The sequence below is a fragment of the Macaca fascicularis genome, chromosome X (assembly GCF_037993035.2).
Source record: "Macaca fascicularis isolate 582-1 chromosome X, T2T-MFA8v1.1".
Lineage (NCBI taxonomy): Eukaryota > Metazoa > Chordata > Mammalia > Primates > Cercopithecidae > Macaca > Macaca fascicularis.
This window is the reverse complement of record NC_088395.1, coordinates 48,360,837-48,381,125: the sequence shown is the minus strand read 5'-3', so window position 1 is coordinate 48,381,125 and position 20,289 is coordinate 48,360,837. Positions and strand designations below refer to the sequence as shown.

Below are 20,289 nucleotides of genomic sequence, written 5' to 3'. Positions count from 1 at the left end.
ATGCAGAGAAACTGGACATCTCATTAAGTGCTGCTGGGAAGGTAAAATCTTACAGCCACTCTGGAAGGCAGTTTAGTAGTTTCTTATAAAGCTAAACATGCAATGACCATACAACTCAACAATTACACTTCAGAGAAATTAAAATTTATGCCCACCCAGAAACTTGTACATAATTGTTCATAGCAGCTTTACTTGTAATAGCCAGTAGCTGGAAATAATCAATATGTCCTATAATAAGCAAATGGTAGAACTGTGGTACTTCCATACCATGTAATACCACTCAATAATAAAAATGAACTATTGACTGGGCCCAGTGGCTTACACATGAAATGCCAGCACTTTGGGAAGCCGAGGTGGGCAGACGACAATGTCAGGAGTTCGAGACCAGCCTTGCCAATATGTTGAAATCCCGTCTCTACTACTAATACAAAAATTACCAGGGTGTGGTGGTGCACGCCTGTAGTCTCAGCTACTTGGGAGGCTGAGGCACGAAAGTCACTTGATCCTGGCAGGTGGAGGTTGCAGTGAGCCGAGATCATGCCACTGCACTACAGCCTGGGTGACAGAGCAAGAATCTGTCTCAACAACAAGAACAGCAACAATGAACTATTGATACACAAATATTAATATCTTGGAGGAATCTCCATGGAATTATGCTGAGTGGCACAAGCCCCGAAAATGTTACATACTATAAGATTTCATTTGTACAGCATTGTAGAAAAGACAAAATTGTGGAAATGAAAAAGTGTTTAGTGGTTGCCAGGGGTTAGGAATGGTGGATGGGAGGAGAGTGAGTATTACTAAAAATGAGTAGCACAAGGGATAGCATTGTGGTGATGAAAATGTTCTGTACCTCTTCTTCTTTTTTTTTTTTTTCTGAGAGGGATTCTCACTCTGTCACCTAGGCTGGAGTGCAGTGGCAGAATCTCGGCTCACTGCGACATCTGCCTCCCAGGTTCAAGTGATTCTCCTGTCTCAGTCTCCCATGTAGCTAGGACTACAGGCACCCACCACCTCACCTAGTTAATTTTTGTATTTTTAGTAGAGATGGGTTTTCTCAGTGTTGGCCAGGCTGTTCTCAAACTCCTGACCTCAAGTGATCCGCCCACCTTGCCCTCCCAAAATGCTGGGATTACAAGCATGAACCACTGCACTCGGCCATGTTCTGCACATCAAAACATTTTCACTGAATATAGATGCCATTACATTCTCTTACTTACGTTACAAAGCAAAAGGCAGGTTCAAAAACGTTGTTCTATCATATATCAAGTGAAAAAAACATATATTTTTGTATCAACTGAAAAACACATATATTCCACAAAAAGATTTTGAAGACACATGGGAGTGAAATGTGCCTGCATTAAGAGCAGAGGACCACCTGTCTCCAGCTGGCTCCCAGGGACCACCGAAAACAGCTGCTACCCTCAGAATGACAAGATGGCCTTCTGAATGATTTCACTGGACTCTCGAATCTCATCCTCCTTGACCACCAGCAGAGGCGAAACCTGATGATGTCACCATGGGTTGGCTTGGCCAGAAGTCCATAATCTCGAAGTCGTAGACATACCTTCCAAGCATCACAATCTTTGTTTTCTTGAATAACAATAGCATTTAATAATTCTTTTCCTCCCCGGCACAGTGGCTCATGCCTCTAATCCCAACATTTTGGGAGGCCGAGGCAGGTACATCACCTGAGTTCTGGAGTTCGAATCAACTGACCAACATGGCGAAACCCCGTTTCTACTAAAAATGCAAAAATTAGCTGGGAATAGGGGCACGTGACTGTAATCCCAGCTACTCAGGAGGCTGAGGCAGGAGAATCGCTTCAACCCAGGAGGCAGAAGTTGCAGTGAGCCAAGATCGCGCCATTGCACTCCAGCCTGGGCAACCAGAGTGAACCTCTTACTCAAAATAAATAAATAAGTAAATGAATAAACAACATAATCATTTTCCTTTTACGGCAGTCACAACATCAGAAGGTAGCTTCACGGGTTCGTTTCTCAAGATAATACCCTTGAGATAAAAACCTTGCATTTTCAGCAAGGTTTTCTTCTAAAACCTCAAGGGCTGCAATGGCCACTCAGCAACCTAGTGGATTGCCACCGTATGTGGACCCATGTTCCCCTGGCTTAATGGTGAGCATTATGTCATCATCCCACAGCATCGCAGACACAGAGTGTCAGCCCCCGGAAAGGGCCTTTCTGATCAACAGCCAGCCATCTACCAGTTCTGGCCAATCCTATCTGAATTTCATCAGCAATGAACAGAACTAAGCTGGGAGCACGAGATGGGATGAGAGTAAGTTAAAAATACCACAAAGCTTACTGTTCTTATGGAGATTCAGCTGGTCCTCTCCTTTCCTCTCCTTTTCTTTTCTCTCTTTCCTGTATTCATTTATTTGACAGTCTTGCTCTGTCGCCCAAGCTGGAGTGCAGTGGTGTGATCTCAGCTCAATGCAACCTCCGCTTCCCGGGTTCAAATCATTGAGTGAGCCCAGGAGGTCAAGACCAGCCTGGGAAACATAGCAAAAGGCAGGGTGGTGCATGCCTGTAGTCCCAAGGCCGAGGCGGGAGGATCGCTTGAGCCCAGGAGGTAAAGACCAGCCTGGACAACATAGCAAAACTATCTCTACTAGAAAAATTAAAAATATTAGTGGGGGCGGGATGGTGTGAGCCTGTAGTCCCGAGGCCAAGGCAGGAGGATTGCTTGAGCCCAGGAGGTCGAGGCCAGCTTGGACAACATAGCAAAATCCCATTTCTACTAACAAGAACAACAACAACAAAAAATAGCGTGAGCAGGGTGGCTCACCCCTGTAGGTCCGAGGCCAAAGTGGGAGTATTGCTTGAGCCCAGGAGGTCGATACCAGCCTGACCAACATAGCGAAAGCCTGTCTCTCCTAAAATAAATAAATAAATAAATAAATAAATAAATAAATAATAATTAAAATGAACAGGGCCAAATGGCACACGCCTGTAGTCCTGAGGTCGAGGGGAAATATCACTTGAGTCCAGGAGATTGAGGCCAGCCAGGGCAACTTGTCGAAAGTCGGTATCTACTAAAAATAAATAAATAAATAAATTTTAAAAAGCGTGGGCAGGGTGGCGCATACCTGTAGTCCCGAGGCCATGGTGGAAGGATCTCTTGAGCCCAGGAGGGGTTGAGGCCAGCCTGGTCAACATAGAGAAACTCGGTTTCTACTAAAAAAAAAAAGAAAAAAAAAAAAAAAGCATGGGCAGGGTGGTGCATGCCTGTAGTCTCAAGGCTGCGGTGGGAGGATCCCTTGAGCCCAGGACGTTGAGGCCAGCCTGGCCAACATAGGGAAACGGTCTCTATTAAAAAATAAAAAACCAAAAAATATTAGTGGGGGTGGGGTGGTTCACGCCTGTAGTCCCGAGAACGAAGAAGGAGGATTGGCCAAGGCGGATGTAACCAATACCACAATCACATCACATAAGTAAGTACATTTTCCTCTCTCCAGGGCTACAGGTAAAGGATGGTAATTTTGCACACCACACCTAGATTCCCTTTCAAAAATGTAATCAGAGGTTGGAGGGCTTTGGACTGACTTTTTCCGTTGCAACAGATATAGAAGCCACTGAAGAATGAACATCACGACTAAGTACAGCAAAGCTCTCTGCAAATGTGCTAGTTTGGAAAACATTGTGTCTTACAAGTAGAAAAATCACAGATCCGACAATTTTTTTCTTCTCTCTGTTCAGACTAGAATACAGATGTTTAACCCAAGATCCAGGAACAGTCTTCAGAGAGATCAAAATCTCCTGACGGCACCTGAGGACCACCCACTTTGTCGCAGTGGCAACAAAGTGTGGCTGGAGGAGGAGACAATATTCTGCAATGTCACTGCCCAAGGATGATGAACGAATCAGGGCAGTTAGTGAACTCCATCTGGCCAATCAGAAGTCAGAAGTGTAGGTGGAACAAGGGAAGCTGATGTGGCTTCTATTAGTCCAGCCTCCAGGGACAGAATCTTCTCAAAGTTAGGGTGGAGACTCTGATTTTCCCACCTAAAGCATCCCCAGGGATTGGCTACTAAGTTCAGAGTGTGCATGCTCTGTCTTTCTGTTTCTGTTCTTCCACAGAGTACGCATGCTCTGATATTCTCTTTCGATTCTTCCAAAATTTGAGTAAGCATTCGCTGATTTTCTTTTTCCATTCTTCCTACCCCTCCCCTCCTCCAAGATGCATTTGTTATCTAGTTTTAATAAGGAGTGTGTATGAGGCAGGTCGCCATCTCAAATCCTTTCTGTCAGTTTCTAACTTTTTCAGGTATGGGATTTTTCCTGGAAACCCTGTAATAACTTAAGAAAGTTGGTGGATCGCTTGAACCCACGAGGCAGCGGTTGCAGTGAACCAAAATCACGCCACTGCACTCCAGCCTGGGCAACAGAGCAAGACCTTGTCTCCTTGTCTCCAAAAAAAAAAAAAAAAAAAAAAAAGAAACCTCACTGAAATCTTTCCTCCCGGGCTCAAGTGATCGTCTCACCTAGGCCTTGAGACTACAGGTGCACACCACCTGGCTTCTGCTAAGGTTTTTTTTTTGTTTGGGTTTTTTAGTAGACATGGTTTCGCTATGTTGACTAGGCTAGTCTCAAGCTCCTGGGCTCAAGCAATTTGCCCACCTTGGCCTCCCAAAGTGCTGGGATGGTACAGGCCTGCTCCACCACCCCCAGCTAATTTTTTGTATTTTTTGTAGACACGGGGTTTTGCTATTTTTCCCAGCCTGGCCTCGACCCCCGGGCTGAAGCGATCTGCATGCCTCGGTCTCCCAATGAGATGGGATTACAGGCGTGAGCCACTGCCCCTGGCTGAGTGCTGCATCTTGAAACGCCCCACATTCTCTCTAAGTGTTGGTGGGCTCTTGTAGTCTCAGAAGTTCTAGCTCTCTTCCTTCTAATAATTTACAAATCACCCAGTAATAACCTCTGAACCAGTTCATATTAATGATGCTCATTTCTCTTCAACAGAACAGAACCCCCTATCCCTCTGCCTGATCAGATCCATCACCAGAGAGACCATGTTATCTCTGGGACTTACTTCCCTTCCTTTATTTATTCAGTGTGGGTGTCAGAACGCCCCTACTCAATACAATTACACAGTCACATCCCTGCCTCCCCAAGAAGGGTCTAGGTAAGCCTAGCCCCAGGGAAAGTACTGACAACATTAGCTAAACCCCTCTCAAAGACTCAAGGCTGCTTTGCCCTAAGGAAACCTGCTATCCCCAATCAATACTTCTCCCAGAGATCGCTGGTTCCCTGTTGTCATCTGATTTCTCCCCATATCCTTACTCAGGGACAGATAAGCCCCTGATGGAGAAATGCAGCACCTGATTCCAGGTGACTGAGTGTGGCCAGCCGTCACTGATTTCTCCCTCCACAGGACCAAAGGTCTTGCACCTGGAAAGTCTCAGGCAGTTTCTCTTGCAGGTCAGACTACTCCCAGTGCCATGAACAGCGATGACGCCTTTGAAAGGAGACCTAATGTTGGTGCTCAAATACCAGAGAAGATACAAAAGGTGAGGTGACCTGGAGAGGGTACAGTAGTGGCCCAGGGGACAGTGTGGGGTGAGCAGGTTTCTGAGGAGGGAAGGACAGAGATACTGGGGACCAGGAGCAGGGTCTTGGGGGAGATCTGGACCCTTGGGAGCCTTCCACCTTTGCTCTGTCATCACCTAGCATCCCTGGAGACAAGTCTGTGACCTTGCACTACATTTGGTGACTCTCACTCCATTCTACAAGGTGGGACAAGAGCCAGCCAGCAGTATTAAAGCCCTACTGTGTGGCAGGGGAGAAGCTAGGGTAGGTCTCTGATGTTGTCTCAGTTAGCCATGGCATCAACCAGGACGGATTATCATCCCCACTTCCCAGATCCAGCACACAGGAAGCGGCTCCAGTTGAATGGCAGACATGCCTAGCTGAGTCACAGCCAAAATTTATTTTTCTTTTTTTTTTCTAGGCTTTTGATGATATTGCCAAATGCTTCTCTAAGAAAGAGTGGGAAAAGATGAAATACTCGCAGAAAATCATCTATGTGTATATGAAGAGAAAGTATGAGGCCATGACTAAACTAGGTAACAGAAAGTTCTAGGTACAGATAAGACTAGGGACACATGAGCATCCCTTTTCCTGCTTCGGCTACTTCTTAGGCTGCAGAAAGTACCCCACATTTTCCTTTTGTGCAGGGAAAAATCACAAGGCAGCTTCTAGGTGTTCTGCTCTTCCGTATCCTGTCAGGGCTGAGGGCAGGAACTGGCCACAGTGGAGCTCATATCTGGATCCTGCATGTTTCTCTCCCATAGGCATCTTTTCTGATGAGCCCAACTGTCTCTGTGGCATCCTGGAAACCCCCAACCCCCACCCCAGACACACCCAGCCTACCTTCTCTCAGCTTGTCTCTCTCTCTCTTTTTGAGTCAGAGTCTCACTCTGTCACCTAGGCTAGAGTGCAGTAGTGCTATCATAGCTCACTGCAGCCTTGAATTCCTGGCCTCAAGCAATCCTCCTGCCTCAGCCTCCCAAAGTGCTGGTACTACAGACATGAACCACCATACCAGGCCTAAGCTTGTCCCTTAAGTAATAAACATTTGGCTTCTTTCTAGGTTTCAGGGTCACCCTCCCACCTTTCATGCATAATAAACGGGCCACAGACTTCCAGAGGAATGATTCTGATAATGACTGTAACCGTGGGAATCAGGGTGAGTAGATGGGAAGGGGCTGGAAAGGGTCTCCTGAAGCCCAACTGCTTTTCAGCTCAGCGACCTGGGAAAGATCCTCAGGCATTTGTTCCCTCACACACACAAGTGCTGAGTGAAAAAAAAATCGCATGCAGAAAGTTAACTATAGAGGCCATTCATATAAAATTTTAAAACATGTAAAATAAGAATATATATTTTTGTGGATAATAAGTAAATGGTAAATGTATACAAACATGAATGTGAATAAAAAGCCATCAAATTAAGGTGACTGACTGTAAGTGGAGGAGGGAGGGAGGGCAGGGATTGGTGAGCGCTGCACAGACAGCTTCAGTCGTGACTTGTTGATAGTGTGTTTTGTTTGTTTTTGAGATGGAGGTTCGCTCTTGTCGCCCAGGCTGGAGTGCAATAAAGCAATCTCAGCTCACTCCAAATTTCACCTCCCGGATTCAAGTGATTCTCCTGCCTCGGCCTCCCGAGTAGCTTGGGTTACAGGCACCCGCCCCCATACCCAGCTAATTTTTTTTATTTTTGGTGGAGATGGGGTTTCACCTTGTTGGCCAGGCTGGTCTAACTTCCTGACCTCAGGCGATCCACCCGCCTCAGCCTCCCAAAGTGCTGGGATTACGAGTATGAGCTACCACGCCTGGCCTGTTTGTAGTATTTCTAATATTTTGAATAAATAAATCAGACCTAATATATCTGTGGGATAATGTTGAGATCCGACTGGACTCAATATTATTTCCTATATTTTTCTGTGTGTTTCAAATATTTCCTTTTTAAAGGACATGTTGTTCTTCCTAAGCACTGTTAATGAATGAAAGGGCAGTTAAGAAAATGTTACAAGTGAAAAAAAAAAAAAAAAAAAAAAGAAAGAAAATGTTAAAACTGTAGATCTGCCAAAAACTTCCAGAGTTTGCTTCATTAACAGCATGTAGATTGGATAGGTATCTTAGGAGTGAGGGTGATGAACACACTATGTAATAAAGATCGCTGTTTTTCTGTATTTTATCAAAACCAAACAGTCTTCTCATTCCCAAACAACCCTAATTCTCCATGGTGAGCTTGGAAGAGAGTTTGAAAGAGTGATCCCTCATCCAACACACAGAGAGCTTTCCCACTTCTCAGTGAGCAGAGATAACATAGGGTGAAAAAAGACAGGTTCTTGCATAGAGATCTTTGTGCATTTCAGGACTATTAAGGGGACATATGTGGTTACTTGCTACAATTATAAGACAAGGTCAGAATGTCCAAACTGCCTCCAATAGACCTATTACTCCCCATCTACACAGGCCAGATTCTACAATCCCCCACAATCACTATAAGAGATCTGAAAATCCAGTGCTTGAGTATCTGCCAAGTTTTTGACATTAAAGGAGTGTCTTTATACTGAAAATATTTCAGAGCCACTGGACTAAATCATCCATGGTTCATCACACATTTAACAGCTTAACTGACTTACCATAAGATTCACCCATTTGAAGTGTACAGTGATTTTTAGTTGTTGTACATCTTAAGTGGATACAGTTCAAGTTCCCAACCAATCAATTTATTTGTTTGGGAAAAAGTAAAATATATATAATGGAATAAGATGAGACTGTGGTGGGGTTTAGTTCCCACGTGATAAAAAAATGAAATGGATAATTCTGAATTGATGCCACAGATAAATGCATCAACCATGACTAAACATAATTCAGAAGCAAATCTCAAATAACTCCTCAGTAATGAGTGGACTCATAACCCTCCACTGCAAAATACCCTGATGTGACAGAAATCTCTGTAGAGTTTGGAAATCTTTACCAACAAAGAAAAATTCTGATGTATTCTCTTTCAGTTGAACGTCCTCAGCTTTCAACTTTCAGCATGCTCCAGGGAATCTTCCCGAAGGTGAGTATCTCTCAAATCTAAAGGACCAGAGAACCTTTGTCCCTTCACGGATGTGAACACTGGTAACAGTGGGAGAATGTAAAAAATGCCCTCACTGCCTCCTCCTCCCCATGTCTATCACAACACCTGATGTAGCATCGACAGCTTGATAATACTAAGAGTTGTGATCCTTAATACTTCTTTTGTTTTCATAGTGATGCCAGATACTATTTTAAGCAGTTCACATAGATTAATTTATTTAATCTTTAAGGAGACCTCTATGACATTGTTTCTATTATTATCTCCAAATAATAAAGAGTCACGCACTTCGATTGTCATCCATATAATAGCCATGTGAATTGGCGCAAATCTTCTAAGTTCTCTGAGCTCCAGATTCCTGGTCCATGCATTGGAAGTAAAGAATCATAGTTCATGTTACAGATCATAGTTATCAGCAACATAATAATAAAATGAGGCTATCGGGGTACAGAGATGTTAAAGAATGTTCCTGAGGCGCAGTGGCAGTGGTAGTCTAATTCAGTGCTCCAAGCCATTTAAAGCTCATTCACGTTTGCATTTGTTTATGAGATTTAGATGTTGCTCACTAGGGCTTTACCCCATAGGGCCTGCTGGTGCTTCTGTTTAGACACTCATTCTCGCAACAGGAAGGACCAGCTGACCTCTGCTCTGTAACTGGGGCCACTCACATGGCCTAAGAGTCCCTTTGACTGTTGATCCTTCCCTATGTGAGCTCTTTGAGGGCCCTGTCTGCACCTGGGGCATCCGGGAAGCCCCAGTCCCAGCCCAGGGGATCCCTCAGAGGCCCTTGAATGAGTGATCCCACAAGTGCAGATTCAACTCTGGTTTAGAGGGTAAAGGAATGTGGAGGATCACATTCCTCCAGAAAGGTGTTAATTGCTATTATTACTACATTTAAACAGTGTGTACATCTCAGAGAGGACTTTCCCTTAGCCTATTTTACATGTATTGTTCTCTATTTCATAAGTGAGGGAGCAGAATAACAAGTAGCTTAAGGACTGGGCGCGGTGGCTCACGAATGTAATCTCAGCACTTTAGGAGGCCGAGGCAGGCAGTTCACGAGGTCAAGTGATCGAGACCATCCTGGCCAACATGGTGAAACCTCATCTCTAGTAAAAACACAAAATGTAGCAGGGCGTGGTAGCGCCTGTCTGTAGTCCCAGATACTCTGGAGGCTGAGGGAGGATAATTGCTTGAATGCAGGGTTGGATGTTTCAGTGAGCCCAAGATGGCGCTAGTGCACTCCAGCCTGGCAAGAGAGTAAGACTGTGTCTCAAAAAAAAAAAAAAAAAAATTATTAATAGCCTACCAACCAAAAAAAGTCCAGGACCAGATGGATTCACAGCTGAATTCTACCAGAGGTACAAGGAGGAGCTGGTACCATTCCTTCTGAAACTATTCCAATCAGTAGAAAAAGAGGGAATCCTCCCTAACTCATTTTATGAGGCCAACATCATCCTGATACCAAAGCCTGGCAGAGACACAACAAAAAAAGAGAATTTTAGACCAATATCCCTGATGAACATCGATGCAAAAATCCTCAATAAAATTCTGGCAAACCGGATTCAGCAGCACATCAAAAAGCTTATCCACCATGATCAAGTGGGCTTCATCCCTGGGATGCAAGGCTGGTTCAACATTCGCAAATCAATAAACATAATCCAGCATATAAACAGAACCAAAGACAAGAACCACATGATTATCTCAATAGATGCAGAAAAGGCTTTTGACAAAATTCAACAGCCCTTCATGCTAAAAACGCTCCATAAATTCGGTATTGATGGAACGTACCTCAAAATAATAAGAGCTATTTATGACAAACCCACAGCCAATATCATACTGAATGGGCAAAAACTGGAAAAATTCCCTTTGAAAACTGGCACAAGACAGGGATGCCCTCTCTCACCACTCCTATTCAACATAGTGTTGGAAGTTCTGGCTAGGGCAATTAGGCAAGAGAAAGAAATCAAGGGTATTCAGTTAGGAAAAGAAGAAGTCAAACTGTCCCTGTTTGCAGATGACATGATTGTATATTTAGAAAACCCCATTCTCTCAGCCCAAAATCTCCTTAAGCTGATAAGCAACTTCAGCAAAGTCTCAGGATACAAAATTAATGTGCAAAAATCACAAGCATTCTTATACACCAGTAACAGACAAACAGAGAGCCAAATCAGGAATGAACTTCCATTCACAATTGCTTCAAAGAGAATAAAATACCTAGGAATCCAACTTACAAGGGATGTAAAGGACCTCTTCAAGGAGAACTACAAACCACTGCTCAGTGAAATAAAAGAGGACACAAACAAATGGAAGAACATACCATGCTCATGGATAGGAAGAATCAATATCGTGAAAATGGCCATACTGCCCAAGGTAATTTATAGATTCAATGCCATCCCCATCAAGCTACCAATGACTTTCTTCACAGAATTGGAAAAAACTGCTTTAAAGTTCATATGGAACCAAAAAAGAGCCCGCATCTTCCAGACAATCCTAAGTCAAAAGAACAAAGCTGGAGGCATCACGCTACCTGACTTCAAACTATACTACAAGGCTACAGTAACCAAAACAGCATGGTACTGGTACCAAAACAGAGATATAGACCAATGGAACAGAACAGAGTCCTCAGAAATAATACCACACATCTACAGCCATCTGATCTTTGACAAACCTGAGAGAAACAAGAAATGGGGAAAGGATTCCCTATTTAATAAATGGTGCTGGGAAAATTGGCTAGCCATAAGTAGAAAGCTGAAACTGGATCCTTTCCTTACTCCTTATACGAAAATTAATTCAAGATGGATTAGAGACTTAAATGTTAGACCTCATACCATAAAAATCCTAGAAGAAAACCTAGGTAGTACCATTCAGGACATAGGCATGGGCAAAGACTTCATGTCTAAAACACCAAAAGCAACGGCAGCAAAAGCCAAAATTGACAAATGGGATCTCATTAAACTAAAGAGCTTCTGCACAGCAAAAGAAACTACCATCAGAGTGAACAGGCAACCTACAGAATGGGAGAAAATTTTTGCAATCTACTCATCTGACAAAGGGCTAATATCCAGAACCTACAAAGAACTCAAACAAATTTACAAGAAAAAAACAAACAACCCCATCAAAAAGTGGGCAAAGGATATGAACAGACATTTCTCAAAAGAAGACATTCATACAGCCAACAGACACATGAAAAAATGCTCATCATCACTGGCCATCAGAGAAATGCAAATCAAAACCACAATGAGATACCATCTCACACCAGTTAGAATGGCGATCATTAAAAAGTCAGGAAACAACAGGTGCTGGAGAGGATGTGGAGAAATAGGAACACTTTTACACTGTTGGTGGGATTGTAAACTAGTTCAACCATTATGGAAAACAGTATGGCGATTCCTCAAGGATCTAGAACTAGATGTACCATATGACCCAGCCATCCCATTACTGGGTATATACCCAAAGGATTATAAATCATGCTGCTATAAAGACACATGCACGCGTATGTTTATTGCGGCACTATTCACAATAGCAAAGACTTGGAATCAACCCAAATGTCCATCAGTGACAGACTAGATTAAGAAAATGTGGCACATATATACCATGGAATACTATGCAGCCATCAAAAAGGATGAGTTTGTGTCCTTTGTAGGGACATGGATGCAGCTGGAAACCATCATTCTTAGCAAACTATCACAAGAACAGAAAACCAAACACCGCATGTTCTCACCATAGGTGGGAACGGAACAATGAGATCACTTGGACTCAGGAAGGGGAACATCACACACCGGGGCCTATCATGGGGAGGGGGGAGGGGGGAGGGATTGCATTGGGAGTTATACCTGATGTAAATGACGAGTTGATGGGTGCTGACGAGTTGATGGGTGCAGCACACCAACATGGCACAAGTATACATATGTAACAAACCTGCACTTATGCACATGTACCCTAGAACTTAAAGTATAATAATAAATTAATTAATTAATAAATAAATTAATTAATTTAAAAAAAAGGTAGTTTAACATTGTTGGTCAGTGACACATCCCAATGCAACCAGAATTGTTATGAGTACCACCTCACTTAATTCCACATTCAATGTTGGTGCCTTTGTAGGGTGGTATGTCATATCTGCTTTCTTTGCTGCCTGCATTAATTTCAACAAACCATTTCTTTACCTCTCCCTTCCCTGTACTCATCTCTCTACTCCATCTTTCCCAGCAGTGTTTTGTAGCCTCCCTATGTTTTTACATTTACTCTCCCAGGAGCTGTCTACAAGCTTATATGGGATGCCTTGTACTTTATAGAAGCTCTTCCTTTTGTAGACCTTGTGAATTCTAAGAATGCCATTTTTCTCCAGATCTTTTGTATACCAAACTCTCAATTACATGGAGATTTTTACTGTTCGCAAGAGTATCAGTCTTAAAAGAGTGTGAGGATAACCATTCTAGCCCGGGCGACCCCATCCATTCAGGCCAATCCTTTTGCTTCTAACTTGCCAAGTTTCTCCTAATTTAGGCATGTGTAACTCTCCCAGCGTTTTTGAGAACATTGATTAAGATAATGCATGTGAAGACGCTGTGTAAGCTCAAAAGCACTATAGAAATGTGACTGATACTGTTTATCTGTGACCTTCATATTATAAAAATCATACCCAAGAAGCCAGCACAAGCAGAAGAAGGAAATGATTTGAAGGGAGTGTCAGAAACATCGGGTCCAAAAAATGATGGGAAACAGCTGTGCCCCCCAGGGAAAGCAAATACCTCTGAGAAGACTAACAAGAGATCTGGTAAGAGGAAACAGTTCGGGAACAACCCCTCTGGCTTCCCTGGCTATGTTCAGGTGTGGGGACTGGGTGTGTGGCATGGATCCCAGACAAGCCTGGGTCCAGGCTGGGCTGAGGAGCTCACCCAGCTCCAGATGAGATGCTAGACATGACTTCCAGAGACACAGACTGGAGTTGTCATCCATATAAAAAACCACGTGACTTGGGGCAAGTCTTCCAAATTTTCTCAATTCCAGATTCCTAGTCCATAAGATGGAAATAAAGAATCGTAGTTCATAAATTGTTTGGAGGCATTAAATTAAATCTAGAAGCCTGATGACATGAAATGTGCTCAAGCAATTCTGTCTGTGATAACCCGGGATCATATCTTACTCAGCTCAATGCCTGATACCCAATACAGGTGTACTTCAGAGATATTGCATGTTCGGTTCCGGACCACTGCAACAAAGAGAGTCACACACATTTTTTTTTGTTTGGTTTTGCAGTGCATAAAAACATTATGTTTACACTACACTGTAGTGTACTAAGTGTGCAAGCGTTATGTGTAAAAAAGGTACATACCTTAATTTTAAAATAATTCATTATTAAAAATGCTAACAATCTTCTGAGCTTTCAGGGAGTCATGCTCTTTTTGCTGGTGGAGGGTCTTGTCTCAGTGTTGATGGCTGCTGGCTGATCAAGGTGGTGGTTGCTGAAGGGTGGAGTGGCTGTGGCAGGTTCTTGAACACAACAATGAAACTTGCCACATCGATTAGCTCTCCCTTTCATGAAGCATATCTCTGTAGTATGTGATGCTATTGGATAGCTTTTACCCACATTAGAACTTCCTTCAAAGTTGGAGTGAATCCTCTCTAGCTGTGAAAGTTTTAGATGGCATCTCCTTCCAATAGAAGGCTATTTTATCTACATTGAAAATCTGTTGTTTAGTGGAGCCACCTCCATCAGTGATCTTAGCTAGATCTTCTGGATAAGTTGCTGCAGCTTCTCCATCAGGGTTTGCTGCTACACCTTGCACTTTTATGTTATGGAGACAGCTTCTTTCCTTAAACCTCATGAACCAACCTCTGCTAGCTTCACACGTTTCTTCTGCAGCTTCTTCACCTCTCTCAGCTTTCATGGACTGGAAGAGAGTTTGGGTGTTGCTCTGAATTAGACTTTGGCTTAAGGGAATGTTGTGGCTGGTTTCATGTTCTATCCTGACCACTCAAACTTCCTCTATTTCAGCAGTAACGCAGTTTTGCTTTCTTATTCGTGTGTTTACTGGAGTATTAGTTATAATACTAATACTTTTCCTTTGCATTATATACTATTATTTCCTTCAAGAACTTTTCATTTGCACTCACAGCTTGTCTGTTTGGTACAAGAGGCCGAGTTTTCAGCCTGTCTTGGCTTTCAGCATGCCTTCCTCACTCAGCTTAGCCATTTCTAGCTTCTGATTTAAAGTGAGAGACATGTGACTCTTCCTTTCATTTGAACACTTAGCAGCCATTGTAGGGTTGTTCATTGTCCTAATTTCAGTGTTGCTGTGTCTCAGGAAATAGGGAGGCCCGAGAGAAGGAGGAGAGATGGGGAACAGCTCATCGGTGGAGCAGTCAGACCACACAACATTGGTCAATTAAGTTTGTCATCTTCTATGGGTGCAGTTCCTGGTACCCCCAAAGCAATTACATAGAACAGGGTGATTATAGTCAATGATAACTTAATGGTACATTTTAAAAAAAAACTAAAAGAGTGTAAACGGATTGTTTGTAACACAAGGATAAATGTTTGAGGGCATGGAGACCCTATTTTCCATGATGTGATTATTACTCATGGCATGCCTGTGTCAAAGCATCTTACATACCCCATAAGTATATACACCTACTGTGGACCCACAAAATAAAAAACAAAAATTATTTTAAAAGACTAAAAAGCAACAAAAACCTTTGCAATAATAACCTCAAAACTCACTGATGACAGATCACCATAACAGATATAATAGTAATGGAAAAGTATAAAATTGGTGAGAATCTCCAAAAAAATATTGTGGTATCTGTGAAGCAGTATGAAAATGAGGTGCCATAAAACAAGGTCTGCCTGTGTGCCCTTAACAAATATGTGCAGCATGAAAGGAGGTATCCATGAATGTTCCTGTAAGTGAAGAGGTTGGGAATCTAAACCTGACAACAGAAGGAACCAGAAGCTAAAACTTTAATTGGCATTTGGCCTATATTGGTGTGGGTCTAAGATTTCAGACTCTAAGCCAGATGATGTGAAAAACTGGATGAAGAAGGCCCATGGGCAGTTGGTGCGGGGGGTGGCATCTCCTTTTTTTAGAAAACAGAGCCTAACACTCTCCAATCTACCCAACCCTCATCTTCCAACTGTTCCCCATCGTAGGACCCAAAAGGGGGAAACATGCCTGGATCCACAGACTGTGTGAGAGAAAGCAGTTGGTGATTTATGAAGAGATCAGCGACCCTGAGGAAGATGACGAGTAACTCCGTAAGTGAACCTTCAGCTCATCCCCCACATCCCTGCAGATGTGCTGTTCTGTTACGGTACCGGTATCCCATCTTGTCACTTGTTCCCCAAATCATTCCCTTCTCGTAATTTTCTAGGGTACAGCATTGAGGCTGAATGATGAGATTTCCCATGCTCGCTCTTTCTTTCTCTTTCTTTCTTTCTTTCTTTCTTTCTTTCTTTCTTTCTTTCTTTCTTTCTTTCTTTCTTTCTTTCCTTTCTTTCTTTTCTTTTTCTTTTCTTTCTTTTCTTTCTTTCTTTCTTTCTTTCTTTCTTTCTTTCTTTCTTTCTTTCTTTCTCTTTCTTTCTTTCTCTTTCTTTCTTTCTTTCTTTCCTTTCTTTCTTTCTTTTCTTTCTTTCTTTTCTTTCTTTCTTTTCTTTCTTTCCTTTCTTTCTTTCTTTCTTTCTTTCTTTCTTTCTTTCTTTCTTTCTTTCTCTTTCTTTCTTTCTTTCTTTCTTTCTTTCTTTCTTTCTTTCTTTCTTTCTTTCTTTCTTTCTCTTTCTCTTTTGTTTTGAGAGGGAGTCTTGCTCTGTCACCTAGGCTGGAGTGTACTGGCGTGATCTTGGCTCACTGCAACCTCTACCTCCCTCCTTCTTCAGCCTCCTGAGTAGCTGGGATTACAGATGTGCAACACCACACCTGGCAAATTTTTGTGTTTTTAGTAGAGACGGGGTTTCACCATGTTAGTAAGGCTGTTCTTGAACTCCTGACCTCGTGATCCGCATGCCTCAGCCTCTCAAAATGCTGGGTTTACAAGCGTGAGCCACTGTGCCCGGCCTTCCCATGCTCTTTCTACTCCCTGCCCTGTATATCCAGGGATCCTTCCTACGTAGGATGCTGTGGGTTCCCAAATCCCAGGTCAGCCCTGATATGTGGGCCACACCTTCCTCTAACCTAGGAATTGATAACCCAGGCGAGGAAGGTACTGTGGCATGAGCAGATAGTTCACTTCGAGGAACCATGGAAGGCATGTGTAAGTCCTGAGGTAGGGCAGAATCAGAGTGTGCAGGGTCTGCAGGTCAGGAAGAGTTGAGATTGAGTTATTGGGCAGTGGGAACTCACTGCCAGTTACCTTCCTTCTCTCTTTTTGCCTCAGCCTCAGGGATATGACACATGCCCATGATGAGAAGCAGAACGTGGTGACCTTTCAAGATCATGGACATGGCTGCGGACCCCTCGTCATCAGGTGTATAGGAAGTGAAAGCAAGTGTTCACAACAGTGAAAAGTTGACCGTCGTTTTTCTTAGTGTGCCAAGACTTCGATGTTAGCGTTTCTGTTGTATTTTCTTACAGTGTGCCATTCTGTTAGACATTAGTAATTTTATTGATGAGGAAGACTTACTAAATGCGTATTTCGGTTTGTGTATCCATGCACCTACCTCAGAAAACAAGTATAGTCAGGTATTCTCTGCATAGAACAGCACTACCCTCTTCTCTCCCCAGATGTGACTACTGAGGGCAGGTGTGAGTGTTTAACTTCAAATTTTTCATCTGCATTTACACACCACACACACACACCCCCACACACCAAGAACCACTATAAGCATCTCCCATCTGCTTTTCCCCGTTGCCATGCATCCTGGTCAAGCCCCCCTCATTCTGTTTCCTGTTCAGCATGTACTCCCCTCATCCTATTCCCTTGTATCGGTCACTGACAGTTAATAAAACTTTGCAAACGTTCCCCAGTTGTTTGCTCCTCTCATTATTGTACACGCAGCTCTGTGCACGTGTGTGAATATTTCTTTAGGAAAGACTCCTAGAAGTGCAATTGCTGCGTCAAAGGAGTCATTTATTCAACAAAACCCTAATGAGTGCATCCTTGTGCTGAGCGCTGTTCTAGGTGCTGGAGAGACATCAGGGAACAAGGCAGACAGATGTTCCTGACCACCATTCTAGAGGAGGATGTTTCCAGTTGTTGGTTTTGTCTGTTGGTTTTGTTTGTTTGTTTGTTTCTAGAGACGGGGTCTTTCTCTGTCCAGGCTGGAGTGCAGTGGCATGGTCATAGCTCAATGCCATCTTGAACTTCTGGGCTCAAGCGATCCTCCCACCTTGGCCTCCTAAAGTGCTAGGATTCAGGTGTGAGCCTCTGCGCCTGGCCTCCAGTTTTTATTTTGATAGAGACCATACACTTCAGTCCTGGAGCAGGATTCTGCAGCAGGTGGTTGGGCATCTTGGCCTTTGCTCTCTGAACGATTTTCAAGTTCTAGGTCTGAGACAGTCCATTTGGGAGTATGTGGGAGGAGACACAGATGAAATCGTCATCTGGGGAACGTGGAGGAATGAGGAAGATGTGTGCACGGTAGACCCTGTGATGGACAGGGAATAGAAGAGTCCACTTAGTCTCCATGCAGGGGAGCAACGGTGGGAAAGTCCCCTGGACAGAAGCATGAGACTGCCCATCAAGGGTCTCACCAACCAAGGGCCTGGGGGCTGGGGTGGGGACGATGATTTGGAATGGGACAGTTCTTTCTCACAGTTACCGTTATATGGTGCAGAGGGGAAACAGATGTGGGGAAGGGAAGGGCAGAGGGGAGTCTATTTTAGAACAAATCATTGTGTGTGAATGGAGGCATCAAAGCTCCATTCACACGCAAGGGGCTTGAAACACCAGCCCCAGGTGGAGGCAGGATTGGAACTGTTTTTACTGCTTGTGGCCCATCACCTTGGCCTCCTGGTCCTCCCCAGCCTTGGAAGGAGGACACTATCATCATTATGCCTATATGATAGATGAGAGACAGAGTCCCAGGCAGAAGGTAGGTGTCTTATCACAGGTCCTACAGCTGGCAGGTGCAGGAGGAGCTGAGTTTGGAGCTCACCAACGTCAGAAACATTAAGGAGGACAGTTGAGTGTGGTGGAGGGAGGGAGAATTGAACAGGCCCTGGGTTCTGTTTCCAATTACCATGTAAAGGCTGTGGGTTCATTTACCCCAGACAAGGAGCCCTAGGAGAGACAGAATGCAGGGAGGGGGAGGTAATCATGGTCATAGTTGGGACAGTGGGAGACAGATATGCAGTGTGGGCAGAAGAAGGGCAGGCAAAGAAGCAGGGGAGACCCAAGGCAAAGTGTGAGCTGTCACAACCACCAGAGGGACAGGGTGCCAGGAAGGAGGTTGGGCTCCAGGAGCAGCAGAGGTTCCCCAGATCTGTGAGCATGCCCTGCCTGGCACTGCAGGAGGAGGTGGCTGCCACCCAGGTCAGTGTGGACATACCTCTACCTGTGTCTCAGAGGAAACAAATTCTATTTTATCCCAGATAGTTCTGTATTACACAAATGCAACATTCGGCTACTAGATATTGAGTGCCTTATCCTCCATGGAGACAGAGGAGAGTGTACCCCAAAAGAGATACTGAAGGATTTGATATTTCTTTCTCCTTGAGATGATGAGATCCATAAGTTGTGTCCCCCAGCCCTCCAGACAGGTGCAAGGAAGGGTGGCTGGAAGATTCTGAGTCATGACAGGGAACATTTTTCCTTAGGCTCGTTGGGTATATAAAGCTCCTGACTATCAGTCTATCATGTGTAGATAATGAGTGAACATAGTCCCCTCTCCACAAATGTGTTTCTCTCCTTCATTGTTACTGTGAAGTGCTGAAGATACACCAAGTCCTGATACCTTACTTTTTTGTGTTTTTTTAAGACAAGATCACACTCTGTCACCCAGGCTGGAGTACAGTGATGCAAGTACAGCTCACTGCAGCCTCGATCTCCCAGGCTCAAGGGATTCTCCCACTTTAGCTTCCCAACTAGCTGGAACTACAGAGAAACGCCACCACACCCAGCTAATTTTTGTATTTTTTTTTTGTAGAGATGGGATCCACTATATTTCCCAGGCTGGTCTGGATCTCCTGGCATCAGGTAATCCTCCTGCCTCAGCCTCCCAAAGTGCTGGGATGACAAATGTGAGCCACCTGGCCAGGTCTTCACTTTCTTTAATGAACAATTAGCAGAGTTTCATCTTAGAGGCAAAAGTGGCTACTGCCAGCCAATCTGAGTGTGGTGTTGGAGGGGAATCTAGTGATTCAGTTGTTTTAAATGAACTTTTAAATTCACCTACCTGATGATTATCCTAAGGTCCTTTCCTGCACCGTGTAATTTTGATTCTGGGTTTAGAGTTTTTCATAGGCTTTGTTACAAAGAGCATCTCCTGGCTGGGCACAGTGACTGACACTGTAATCCCAGCACTTTGCGAGGCCAAGGCAAGCAGATCACTTGTGGTCAGGAGTTCGAGATCAGCCTGGCCTACATGGCGAAACCCTATCTCTACTAAAAATACAAAAATTAGCCAACCTTGGTGGTGGGCACCTGTGAATCCCAGTTACTGCAGGGTCTGAGGCAGGAGAATCCCTTGAACCCAGGAGACAGAGGGTGCAATGAGCCGAGATCACACCACTGAAC

At 43.9% G+C, this 20,289-nt stretch overlaps 1 protein-coding gene and 1 pseudogene across 5 annotated transcripts; one reads left to right on the top strand and one right to left on the bottom strand.

The window, feature by feature from the left end:
- Positions 1 to 1,266: 1,266 nt before the first annotated feature.
- LOC102118964 (ornithine aminotransferase, mitochondrial-like) lies at positions 1,267 to 3,610 on the bottom strand (annotated as a pseudogene).
- Positions 3,611 to 5,464: 1,854 nt separating this feature from the next.
- LOC102122019 (protein SSX5-like) lies at positions 5,465 to 15,870 on the top strand. 5 transcript variants are annotated; one of them, XM_065538706.1, is made up of 8 exons: positions 5,465 to 5,533; positions 5,694 to 5,816; positions 5,974 to 6,088; positions 6,616 to 6,711; positions 8,543 to 8,599; positions 9,366 to 9,370; positions 13,267 to 13,393; positions 15,770 to 15,870. In XM_065538706.1, exons 1-8 carry the CDS (start codon positions 5,465 to 5,467, stop codon positions 15,868 to 15,870), a joined length of 693 nt encoding a protein of 230 aa, XP_065394778.1. The 5 variants fall into 5 exon arrangements, with proteins under 5 accessions (XP_065394778.1, XP_065394779.1, XP_065394781.1 ...); XM_065538707.1 differs by lacking the exons at positions 5,694 to 5,816; positions 9,366 to 9,370 and adding an exon at positions 14,925 to 14,994 and having other exon boundaries at positions 8,543 to 8,591; positions 13,248 to 13,393; positions 15,762 to 15,870; XM_065538709.1 differs by lacking the exon at positions 5,694 to 5,816.
- The last annotated feature ends 4,419 nt before the right edge of the window (positions 15,871 to 20,289 follow it).